This window comes from Melanerpes formicivorus, unplaced genomic scaffold, assembly GCF_026170545.1.
Source record: "Melanerpes formicivorus ecotype bairdi unplaced genomic scaffold, bMelFor1.0.p_v2 SCAF_59, whole genome shotgun sequence".
Lineage (NCBI taxonomy): Eukaryota > Metazoa > Chordata > Aves > Piciformes > Picidae > Melanerpes > Melanerpes formicivorus.
The window spans coordinates 4,081,784-4,093,839 of record NW_027142411.1 but is presented as its reverse complement, the minus strand read 5'-3'; the positions used below and the strand labels follow the sequence as shown (position 1 = coordinate 4,093,839).

The 12,056-nt window shown below is 54.4% G+C and overlaps 1 protein-coding gene across 1 annotated transcript in view; it reads right to left on the bottom strand.

Annotated features, from left to right (window-relative positions):
* Positions 1-9,203, bottom strand: part of PEPD (peptidase D) — an 81,567-nt gene extending 72,364 nt beyond the window's left edge. The window contains exons 1-3 of the mRNA XM_068161681.1: positions 9,123-9,203; positions 5,905-6,088; positions 4,643-4,770 (exon numbers count right to left, since the gene is read on the bottom strand). Coding sequence (XP_068017782.1) covers positions 4,643-4,770; positions 5,905-6,088; positions 9,123-9,139 — 329 coding nt within the window. The 5' untranslated portion in view covers positions 9,140-9,203. The remainder of the gene's footprint in view (positions 1-4,642; positions 4,771-5,904; positions 6,089-9,122) is intronic.
* Between the last annotated feature and the right edge of the window lie 2,853 nt (positions 9,204-12,056).

Sequence of the window (12,056 nt, the reverse complement as noted above, 5' to 3'; positions counted from 1 at the left end):
AGAGCCCTGCCCTCAGCCCAGGCAGGTGCACAGCAGAAGGCAGCATGGAGGGGCAGAGCTCTCCTGGCCAGCAGCAGCTGAACACAGGGCACACCTGGTCAAAAGAAGACTTGGGTGCTCTGCTAATTCAGAAGGAGCTGGTGGCACTGAGCTGGATCCCCTGCATTAATTGAAGTCTACACTAGGAGCTGCCTGCTGGGGTGACCCATGTGCCTCATGACACTGCAGGAATGAGATGCATGCAGGCCAGGCTGAACCTCCTCGTGGAACAGCTCGGGTGCAGCACTGTCAAGCAGATTCACTTAGTGCTGGAGCTATTGCTCAACATACCCAAAACACAGAGGAAAAACACAGCAAGAAGCCCTCTAACACTGAATCCCTCACTTGTGCACCCAGCCAGAGGTGTGCTGCTGAGCTCTGCAGAGCAGTGTGCTGACAGAAACGACTGCTAGGCTCTGGAACATTCCCAAAAAGAAACACAAGGAAACTCCAGCAGCTACAAGGCCAAGATGTACACAAACACTCCCTGTAAGAAACAGTCCCCACTGAGCGCAGAGCAAAAGGCTTCTGGGCAGTTAGGACACTGTGACAATGACTGGACTGATCAGCTGAGAAGCCAAAGCATTCCAGCAGAGCCAGATGAACACCAGTGAAGTGGCCAGAGCAAGCCAACCACTAATCACTCTGTAAAGCCATCTGTATCCACAGAAAACCCTGCAAGAAAGGAGTGGGAGACAGGCAAGGGACCCATGCCCTGTGCAGAGAACTGGAAGGGTGGGGAGGCAGCAGCAGGGGGAAGTGCAGAGGGAGGCTTTGCCAGCCTAAAGCAGGCAGCTTCATTTGCAAGGCTCAGCTGAAGGGTGAAGCAGCAGCAGAAGTGCTATCTGCATGAAAGGTCTGACACAGAACTGTGGCTCTCCCAGGTCAGCCCAGGCTGGCTTGGAGAGCAACACTGCAGTGTGACCCAAAGGCCAGGATCCATCCTCACAAAAACCTGGAAAGCCTAAAGCAGAGGACAAAAATAAGTACAGAGCTGAAGAGGTGAGCTCTGAAAGGGCTGGGAGAGCCTCCAGCTGGCAGCCTGGCAAGTGCTGTGTCACTTCAGACTGATGCTCTCACAACTGGGAGTGATAAACAGCAATGCACTTCAGGTCTTGATTAGTGGGAGCCTGTGAAGACTGAAATTAGCTCTGATGCTCTTCAGCAACAGCAGCAGCACTGAGCAGGTCCATGAGATCCACAGATGGCATCTGCTGGCCTTCAGCTGCAGAGACATGGCAGTTGGTACCAAACAGTGATAAGATGACCTAAAGTAATTAACAACCAATTCACTGGGTTTTAACCAGCAAAGTAAAGATGCTGTGGGTAGGGGGAAGGGACAGAGGGCAGGAAGAAAGCAAACTGACAGCCATGGAAACAGAAAACACTGACCAGATTTCACTGCAGAGGAAGTGTCACAAGGAAAAGCAGCAGGGGATGTCACAAGGACAACCAGAGACCCTTCTAGAGATCAGCAGCATTGAGGGGGACTCAGCCTGCTCCCCACAGCACCCACACACCCCTCCCCACCCTGCCAAAGAGCTGGCCCCAGTCTCACCTCACACAGACCTCACCTCCCTGCAGCCAAGCCTTGGCCTGACTCAGGGCCCAGTCTCAGGCACCATGCTGCAGGCAGGCAGCTGCTGCACACAGCTTAGCTCTTGCCTCCACCAGGAACACTTTCCCCACAGCCAGGCAGTGAAGCTGCTCTGGCAGCTGCTGCACACCAAGCAGCTGCTCTACACTGCCTTACCTTTGTAAATGCCTTCCATCAGCTCCCTGCCTGCTGCTGTCAGTTATCATTAGGAGGTAAGTGGCAGGTGCAGCCCTCATCAGTGAGGCTGCAGTCTGTGCAAGACAGCCACACCACCTCCCCAGGAACAGCAAGGGGGTGCCAGCTCTGCACCACACCAGGCTAGGGAAGGCCGTGGCCAGGGCAAGGGGCACTCAGAGCAGCTGCACTTCTGGAGCCTTTACTGCCTTATGTTACCAGATTCAGGTCTTTAGCTCTTGATAAAGAGATAAAGAAGAGTGCCTCAGGAGTGCCCAAGCCGTCCCCTGGGAGTCTGATCCTGCTCTACAATCTATGGGAGGGGCAGGGCCACATCAAGAGACAGCAAAGCAGCAGGAAAGATCTTCCCAGCCAGCTAAGACATGGACTTAGCCAACACTGGAGGGGTGCCCACACTCACAACTCAACAACAGAGCAACTGTCCTTGCAATCCCTTCACAAAGGCCCAAGGTAGGACCAGCAGTCCTACCACCCCCCTCACAATGCTGTGACTGCCACCTGAAGGGGCTGTGAGATTTCTGTAGAGCCCTCACAGTCTGGGAGTTAAATTCCATCTCTCCTCCCTATTAAAACTGCATTGTTTTGGCTTGAAGGACTTCTGAAAGGCAGCCACAGCTATTTGCAGCTCTTTGGAGCACACACCCTCGGGAAGGAGGCCTACAAGACGGGCAAGGAGGTGGAAGCCACCCCTCACCACGGGTGCTCCACAGCACTGGCTCCTTGGCATTCACCACCCCCATGTTCTTCTGTTCCAGAGAGCCCAGGCAGCACCTCAGCATGCAAACCTCCTCACAAAGCCCAGTGCAGCTGGTAAGACCAAAGCAGTGACAGTGGTGATGGGCTCAGCTGTAAACCAGCAGCCTGCTCACCTCCAAGCAGCTGCTCCACAGACTGCTTTGGGCCAAGCTCAGACTGAGACTTGAAAGAGCCAAGGAGCCTCCCTGCCTGGTGCATTAGTGCAAGGCAAACAGTTGCACCTGACTGCCACTGCCCCTGCTGCCTAAGCTGCACTTTGAGAGCCACTTTATGTGTGTCCTTTGGAAGTGACAGCACAACAAACGCCACAGCAGCAGCAAAGGGCCTTCTGCCTTCACTGGGGGAATCCCTGCCTGGCCTCACATGGCCATTCCCACATCTGCCCTGACTAGGAAGCGATGCACACTGCAGGCAGAGCAGCTGTGTCCTGTGCTGTGAAGGAGAAGAGCAGCTGCAGACCCCTGCAGAGCACCAGCCCTGGGCAGGCTGGGGAAGGCACTGAGCTGATCCATGCTTCTCTGGCACTACCTCAACGTCTCTGCAGCGGGCAGCCAGGGCCTTCCAGGTGCAACAAGCACTCCCCAGGCAAGCCTCAGCAGGTAAACAGCACTGGATGGGAAGCAAACTTATTTGTGCTTGTCTTTCAGTGCCCATTTTGACTTACAAGCGAGTCTTCTGGGAAGGGACACGATCCCTAGCTGTCTGCAGTACCCCCTGCCAGCCAGCTTATGAAGCAGAACTGCTCCTGACTCCCCAATGAGCTACTCATCCATCCTCCTGACAGGCAGGAACAGTGCATGGCCACGGGTGACAGGGGGGGAACAAAGATTCAAAGCGAGGCATGCAGGAAGGGGAAGGAGGAGCACTTGGAAAACAAGGCTGCCGTGACAAAGACAATTTGTTCTACCCTGCAAGAGGACACAGTGACAACAAACCACTCTCCACCAGCTTGCAGCTCTGTAAGTGAATCAATAATGAGCAGCACACACACAGCCCAAAGGTCCCCACTGACAAACACTGCGGTGCAAAACCCCATGGTGGAGTTTCAGCTCTGGGGCTCAGCCCTGCCACATCAGGCACTGCCAGCACAGGCATGAAGCAGCTGATGGGAACCAGCAGAGCTCAGGGGGAGGAGAAACCTCTGTCTGTAAACGAGAACAAGCACCACCAGGGAACAGACTTTAGAGTGTACACAGTGGGGGTCAAACAGAAGCCACCCCCCAGGCAGCTGCAGAGCTCAGCTGCCATACCTCAGACAGCAGCACTCAGCCATTTCTGTGCCATCACTAACTACTGCAGCTCCCAGGCAGGTCTAGGACAGTGATGTTCATAGGAAGTCCCTGAGAAGACAGCAGCCATGCCTCACCATATGGTCTGTCCCAGCTCAGCATATGGGATTGGATGCAATTGCTTTCTCTTTCCCAAAATTAGCACTAAAATACAAGTGATAGCTTCAATTAGAGGCAAAGCAACCTGGGCTGCAAACACTCAGTTAGAAGCAATCCAACGTTCTGGGAGAACAGGGGCAAGGAGATTTACAGTTAGGTGGTGTAAATACAATTAAGAGTGAGACAAGAAGTGAACACAGAAATAAATCAACTCCTCCACTGCTATGGCACCCAGCAATATTTACTACCACTGTGGATAGTAAGAGAGATGTTTCTGTCATACCCAGAGGAGAGAATTCCAATCACACTCCCCAGCCTGTCAGCTCATATCAAAGAGCATCAGAGGGCCTGAAGTACCTTCTGCCATTGGCAAAGCCTCAGCAGGTAAGGTGGCTGCAGGCTGCTAAAGACTGCTTGGCTCTTGAACTTGTTCAGCCTTACCACAACAGATCCAGCCTGTATGGCTCAGTGCCCTTTGATGGACAGCAGGAGAGCCACAAGTGCTGCTTCTGAAGGATCACCTCACATGTTGCACCATTCCAGGGGCACTGCCCTGCAGCTCACACCGAGGGCTCCTCCAGTGCAGGCTGGCTGCAGGGAGGCAGCAGTGCAGCTCTGCAGACAGTTGTTGCACCCACAGCCAGCAGAACACAAAGAAGTCTCTTACTTTCCCATCCAGACTGCATAGCTCTCAGGGAGTTGTGGAACAAAGAGCATGGATCTTCCAGTATCAACATCCACTGCTCCGAAGCAGCCTGCTTCAGTGACTCCAAACGTCCAGTGGAAGTAAGATTCCTAGGTGCAGACAAAACACAGCCCTGGGTCAGCTCCACAAACACCACAGAGCACCCCACCCCTGCTGCACACACCTGAAACAGCTCTGGGCTTTTGGAGTGGGGGAAGTGCTGTAGGTGCAAAGCTTTGCAGACTGGTTAGGTTTAGGTTACAATCAGACAAATCCCTCTGCTGGCAGCTGGGAAGGATCACACTAACCAGCTGCCCTCAGAAACACAACAGGCCAGCTCAGCACAGTGAAACACAGTCTTCCAATCCAGAATCAGGGAATGCAGTATCAGAGGGAGACAATCATGCCACAGGAGACTGGGCAAAGCAGAGTGCAGCTTCACTGGGCTGTGATGGCAGAGAGCTGAAGTGAAGACTCCCAGAGAAGAGGAAGCAAAACCAGGAACAGTCTTTAGCCAAGAGCTACTTTAAGAACAAGGAAGCAAAAACCAAACACCCAAACAACAGAGAGATGAATTTTGGTAAGCAGAGACATGTGCTGACAGCCTGGAAGATGCATCTCCTCTCAAGAGATGTAAGACAGCACATAAGACATGCACAAGCCAGACTAGCAGCTACTGTTTTCCTCATGGCACAGCCCAGCTCCACTACATGCACAAAGCAAAGGACTGTGGTGACCGTGCAAAGTCTGGGGCTGTGTTACACCAACCTCCCCAGACTAAGCCTGCACTTGACAGGACACCAGTCATTGAGTCCTCTTTGTGCCAGAAGGAGGCCTGGGTGCTCAAGGGAGTCTCATTTGAGAAGGCACATGCTGGACACTGTAAGGTACACCCCATCTACAGCACCTGAAATACACTTTCATAGCAATGCAGTCAGTTCAGCTCTACTGCAACATCTTCCACCAGAGGAAGAAAGCTAACTGGGGGTCACAGACAAAACTGGAAACACTAAGAAATACTCCATGGCTGTCTCTAACATCAAGTTGAACGTGGACAGGCGGGGGGGCTCGACATCAGGCACTGAGCCTGCACACCCAGGTACTGGGAGGAACTTAAGCTGCAGGGGCAAGCCCCAAGCGAGGCAAGGTGCTCAGGAGAGACAAAAGGAGACTAATTCAATCTGGCTGAAGATGTGCAGCAGAGGAGTCCCCTGATCTGCCTGGCTGCTCTGCTCAGCTCCCACCTGGCGAAAGACGATGCCAGTGTCTGTGCAGTATCTCTGGGTCTCCTCTCCCCCCTGCAGCAGGACCAGGGAATTCTTCTGGACGTCGCTGTTGTGCCGCAGGCGATCACACAGCCGTCTCCTGTTCAAGGCGAAGAGTGCCACGGGCACCTTCAGCGTCTCCTTGCCCAGCCAGAAGGAGGGTCTAGGAAAGAGTTAATTGACAGTTACTGGAAGACAGAGACAGTGACACAGCAACTGTTAGCGTGGAACAGAAAAGGCTGCTTGGTTCAACTCTGTGACCAAGATGCCCATCACTCGAGGGGAGGAGATGCTACATACAGCATCGTGCCCGGGTGACAGCCAAGCACTGCTCACACCAGCACCAAACAAGCTGGCAACAGGAGACAGGGCTGGCTGCAGCTATGGCCCACAGCATGTCTGGCACTTGTGGCACAGCCTAGGTTCAGAGCATCACAGAACTGTTTGGGCTGGTAAAGCTCTCTAAGGTCCCCCAGTCCAACCAGCAACCCAACACCACCATGGCCACCAAGCCACGTCCCCAACTGCCACGGCCCCAGGTTTCTTGAGCACCTCCAGGGATGGTGGCTCCAGCACCTCCCTGGGCAAGGGAAGCAGCAGAGAAGAAACCAGGTTCTGAGGTACTGCAAACAGAAGTGAAAGGTTCCAATGAGTTGCCCATTTCAGCAAATGCTTCTGGGAAACATTGAGCAGCTGACAGAGGGGCTGCAGGATAGAGGTGAGCCAGGACACGTCCCACACTCACACAGTATCTGCAGATGGTTAGCTCTGATCTCTTTATTCCTGCGTGCGCAGAAGCGGCTTCAGCAGGTGCCTGCACTGGTGGCTACGAGAACCTGGCCTGGGTACCAGCGACCTCCTGCTACACATCACCACCTGTCCCTAAGGCAGCACAGACACTGAGACAGCCAAGGCAGCTTCTGAAAGGCTTATTCAGCAGAGCCACAGCCAGGAGAACAAAGTAGAGAGCTGTCTCTTAAAGCAAACTGGTTCTGAGGTGATCTGAGGCGTTTCCATTGCTGAGGCAGCCACGTTTGCCACAGGGCCCTACCTGCACTTCCTGGAGCTCTACCAGCAGCACAACAGCAGCTTCTAGAATTATTTCTCTTTATACCAGATAAGGAGAGGAGAATCTAAGAACATTCCCTTCTCTTAACGTTCAACACAGCAAAGCTGAGCTTTGCAGCTTCAGTAGTTCAGGTGAATATTGTTTCAGCAATCAGATCTCCACCTCAGTGTCCTGGAGGCTGACTGGCTGGAGGTTTTCTATCAGACATGCTTCCAAAGGAGAGGCCAGAAAGGAGCAGTGACATTGGTACAGTGCTCAGATGATATGATATGAAGCACCAAGGGCCTTAACCTCAAAGAAGCAGAGCTCCACCTCTTAATTATTATACAGTTTCCACAGGCAGAGAGGCAACCTTTGATTTACAGCTGCCTAAAGGAACCTCTTTATCAGTATCAAAACATAAACCCCATCAGTCCTTACTGCAGACACAGCACAACAGAGCTAATAAAGTGTTCTGTTTTACTTGTTTGTAACTACCTGATGCAACAGCCTAAGTAATTTCAGGAGGTGAAAGACTGCTCTTGCTAACCCAGTTTTCAGACTATCTGCCCAGGAGTCCAGCTGATGGTGCACGAAATCCAGATGTGTTTGGCTGTGTTGCTTCTCACACACCCCTGCTAGCCCAGCACCACGGCAGGAGATGATGGCAGGCTGCAGCACACCGGTGAGGCATGGGAGCACAGCACCAGCTTCCATCCTGGGGCAGCCATGCCTGCAGAAGTGGTTTTCTCACCACTTTCCAGTTAACCTTTGGTCCTTCTGTTTCTTCAGAAGGGAATGGATGAGCTGCCTGTCCTGTTCTGCTGAGGTGATGCAGACAGGACCCAGGTATCGATGAAGATGAGGAACCACTGAAATTACTCTTCAGAAAGCCTTCATCTGTTTGCTGAACTGGGCCCTCTCTCTTTGGAGCAAGTCACCCACACCAGCCTGCAGCCTAGCCCCCTTTGAACCCTGCCTCCCCATCACAGAATCACAGCATTGTTTTGCTTGGAAAGGACCTTCGAGATCATTGAGTCCAACACCAACCTAAGACCACCAAACGTGGGCGGTGCAAGAGGCCCACACCACCAGCCTCTACCCGAGGAGGACCCTGGATGTTTTCCTCACAGCAAACGCAGTGCTCTTGTAAACAATCAGCACCTTGGCAGTGCCACCCTGCTGGATGCCCCATCCACCCGCCAGCCCAGCTTTGCCCAGTGGGGTGGGCAGGACTGGCACTGCTAGGGCAAACCAGGGGCAGGAGAAAACCTTGTAGGTGATCAGCCTCCATCCAAACAGCAAACAGTCAGAGCCGAGGCCCTGCACCACCTCTGTCCGGCAGCTCTGGGCAGCATCCCCCTCCTCTCGATACCCAGGACCAGCACCCTCCTGGAGCACCGCAGGGAACGGCTGAATCCGGCCACAAACCCTGGGTGAGGCCCTGCTGTGCAACCCACAGCCCCCCACAGCCCCAACCCAGTGCAGCAGAGGGGTGCAGCTGTCCTGCCACCCCCACGCCAGACCCACTCTCGGGTCACAGCGTCATTCGGGTTGGAAAAGTCCCTTCAGTCATCAGGTCCAACCATTAACCCCACTCTGCCAAGTTCACCGCCGACCCACAGCGCTCAGCACCACATCTAAGCGGCCTCGAAACGCCTGCAGGCGTGGTGACTCCAGCAGCGCCCCGCGCAGCCTGCCCCGGCCCCCGGCCACCCCTGCAGGCAGAACGCGTTCCCTAATGCCCCGCCCGAGCCCGTTCCCTCTTGCTCCATCCCCGCACCAACCTCTCTACGTTGCCCGTTCAGGCATCTGCAGAGGACCAGGAGGTCTCCCCCCCTCCTCCAACTAACCAGTCCCAGCTCCCCCAGCCCTGCTCTACAGACCCTGCCCCAGCTTCGTGGCTCTGGGGCTCTCTTTGCCACCTGGGCGCACGGCTGGCTCATCCTCAGCCACCTGCTCTGCCCAGGGAGCCTCTGCTGCGGCGCAGGCAGCCCGGACCCCTCCCCAGCCCGCCTGCAGCCCGGGCCTCCCCCGCCGCCCCGTGCCCACCGCCGGCAGCCGCGACCCGCCCGTGCCCCTCTGCCGACCCCCGCGGCAGGAGCCGGGCTTGGCGGGGCCGGGCGGAGCAGCCCGCAGCGCCGCTTACCCCTCCGCCGCCGCCATGCTGCACTGCCTCACGTCACGGCGCGGCCGGGGCGGCGCCAGCAGAGCGGAAGCGCCGGGGAGGAGAAGCCGGGGGCAGGCGATGCGAGGCCAGGCGGTGCGAGGCCAGGCGTGGAATCAGGGCGTTGTTGGGGAGGGGAGGGGAGGGGAGGTCCGGCCGGGAGCGCCAGCGGCAGGCTGGGGGCAGCCCTGCTGCACACGGATGAGGCTGATCCCCTCCGCCCTGCCTGCGACTGCTGCCCAGATCGCGCAGGGGCAGACCGTGGTACCCCAGAGACCGGCTGAGAGTACTTCCCTCTGGAACAAGGTTTGCCTGAGGGTTACTGCCACTCGTCTCGCAGGATCACTTCTCTCCGTGCTGTTGAAGCCTGGTTTTGCATTCCTGGCATCTCCAGCACCCCTGTGCAGCCTGGGCGTGCAAGGATGCAGCACTGCAGCGTCCGATGGGACTCTGCACTGGCCAGAGCCTGCATCCAGAGGCTGCTTGAAGCCTGCCTGTGAGCACACCAGGAGCCTGGCAAGGGCTCTCGCTCTCTCACCACCTGAGCAGAACAATGTGCTGCTTGAACAGGGAAAATTCAGACCTGCAGAATGAGACAGAGCAAAGCAAAAACGCTCTGGATCACAAGCATCCCCTGGCCTTTGTGCCTTGCACTGAGAGCAGGGCAGCACCTGCAGTGCTGCTCTGAATCCAGCCAGTGTCTTTCTGAACTACATCCGGCTCCAGACAGTCCCTGAGGGGCCCTAGGAGGATGTTCCTCCCTCACCTCTGAGCTTCAGCTGTGTGACTCCACTCAGCTCCTATGCACCTTGTGCTTCTGCTCCTGGTAGGAGCTCCTGCCTCTCAGGCTATGCACCAGTTAGCCACAAGTAACTGAGCTGTATATGAAGCTCTTCTTATGTAAAGATTTCAAACAACTCAAGTTCTCTCCTACAGACATTCATTCACCTCACAGAAAAGGCTTTGGAGAGAAGAACAGAAAGGGTTCTGTAACAACTGGTCACTTTACACCTAGCCAAGAAACCAGCAGTGACAAATTGGTACCAGCACTTCCCTATTGCTTTGTCCCTGTGTTTGTGCTGGGGACAGGCAGGATCTGAGAGTTCAGCATCATCAGGGAGTGCATTTGCAGCTTCTGCTATCTTGAGCTGAAAAGAAGTTGGTTTAGGTTGTTCTTATAAGAAGAACATTACATAACTGTTATGAATACAGGTCAAGATGTTCCCCCATTTCTGCAGCACAATGGATAAAAACCCAAGGCTGGCAGGGGAGATGCAGTCCAGATACAAACTGGGGCAAAGGAAGGGGCTCTGATGACAAGATGTGCCAGGGGGCATCACCCTTCCCTTCTGCCCTCCAGCCAAGACTGGGTGTCAGAAGACGAGCTAAACACTCTGACTGCTGCTCAGTGCTTGAGCTTCCCTCCTGCTTTGAGACAATGTAGCTTGTGAGAGACAAATCATCCAGGGCTGCCACACCGAGAGCACGGTGCCACACTGAGAAACCTTCAGCTGCCAGGATCATGCCACAAACTGGGGGACAGGCTCTAATGCTGAGGGACTAAGGTCACAATAGGCCCTCCTTAGCCAATCCTTACCTGGATGTCTGAGTTCAGTGCAGCTTTCAACTGGTTTCCTCACTATCCAGCAGGCTCCCATACCGTGCAGGCCACCACAAGTCCAGAAAGAAGAGGAAATCCTGATTGTTGGACCAGAAATGTTTCTAGGTTCAGCCTCGTCTGGTGTCCTGATGATTATTCCCTCAGAGTTTTGGGAGCTGGGACATTGCCAGCCAAGACACAATGTGACCTTCTTGGCTAGGATGGGCTGGGCAAGAGCAATAGATGGGGTTTGCAGGGGTGGGAGTGGAAGCATGCCACACATTGGAGAACCAGCTGTGAGTGCAAAGCAATCAGCCAGCTGCCCCTGCTAAAATGTGTCAGTACTGATCCTCAGCATCCCATCACTGCAAGCTGTGTGCAGCCTGCCTTTGATACGAGGCCACAAGTCTTTAGCTTGGAATTAAGATTACAAGGTCCCTTCAAAGTAACAGACTGAACCAAAGCATCTGCCTTTGGCATTTCCATCATGAAACAATTGGGGGTAATTTTTCCCTCGAGCACTAGATGCATACTGCTCTATTGATCTTCTGGAGCTTGGAATAAAAGCCTGATTTTTTCCCAAAGCCTGCTCGAACTAAATTGTTATGAAAGACAAGAAAGGTAAAGCATTGCCTTGTTGCTCTCCCCACTGACTTTCACTCCACAGCAAGAAGCTCTCCTCCTGCCCAAACGTGCCCACCGAGGACTGTAGGAGAAGGGCGAGGGTAGCTTCCCCAGCTGTGGATGGAGCTGTACCAAATGGTGTCACTTTATTCTGGGGGCTGTTTTTCTGCAGCTCCTCAGCACAGGCTGCCTTTGTTTCATTTAGAGCAACCTGCCCACCTGCATTTGTAAGCTGCTGCCACAGGAACTCTTCTCTCATGAAAAAGGGATTAAACCAGCACTGTCACAACTGCCTGGGAGACTGCTCCTCAGTGGGGCTTTGGTTTGTCAGGCTGTGTGAGGAATTGGTGGCCTGTGTGATCATCTAATATCTCCTCTTCCTCTAATATCTCTGGCAGCTTGAAAGAATCAGTCTCTGTATTTGCAGCATATTGCTTTGCTTCGATAAAAGGAGACTCACATAGGATCACAGGATGTCAGGGGTTGGAAGGGACCTTCAAAGATCGTGGAGTCCACCCCCCTGCCAGAGCAGGACCATAGAATCCAGCACAGGTCACACAGAACACATCCAGATGGGTCCTGAAAGTCTCCAGGGAAGGAAACTCCACAACCTCTCTGGGCAGCCTGTTCCAGGGCTCTGTGACCCTCACAGTGAAGAAGTTCCTCCCCATGTTGAGGTGGAGCCTTCTATG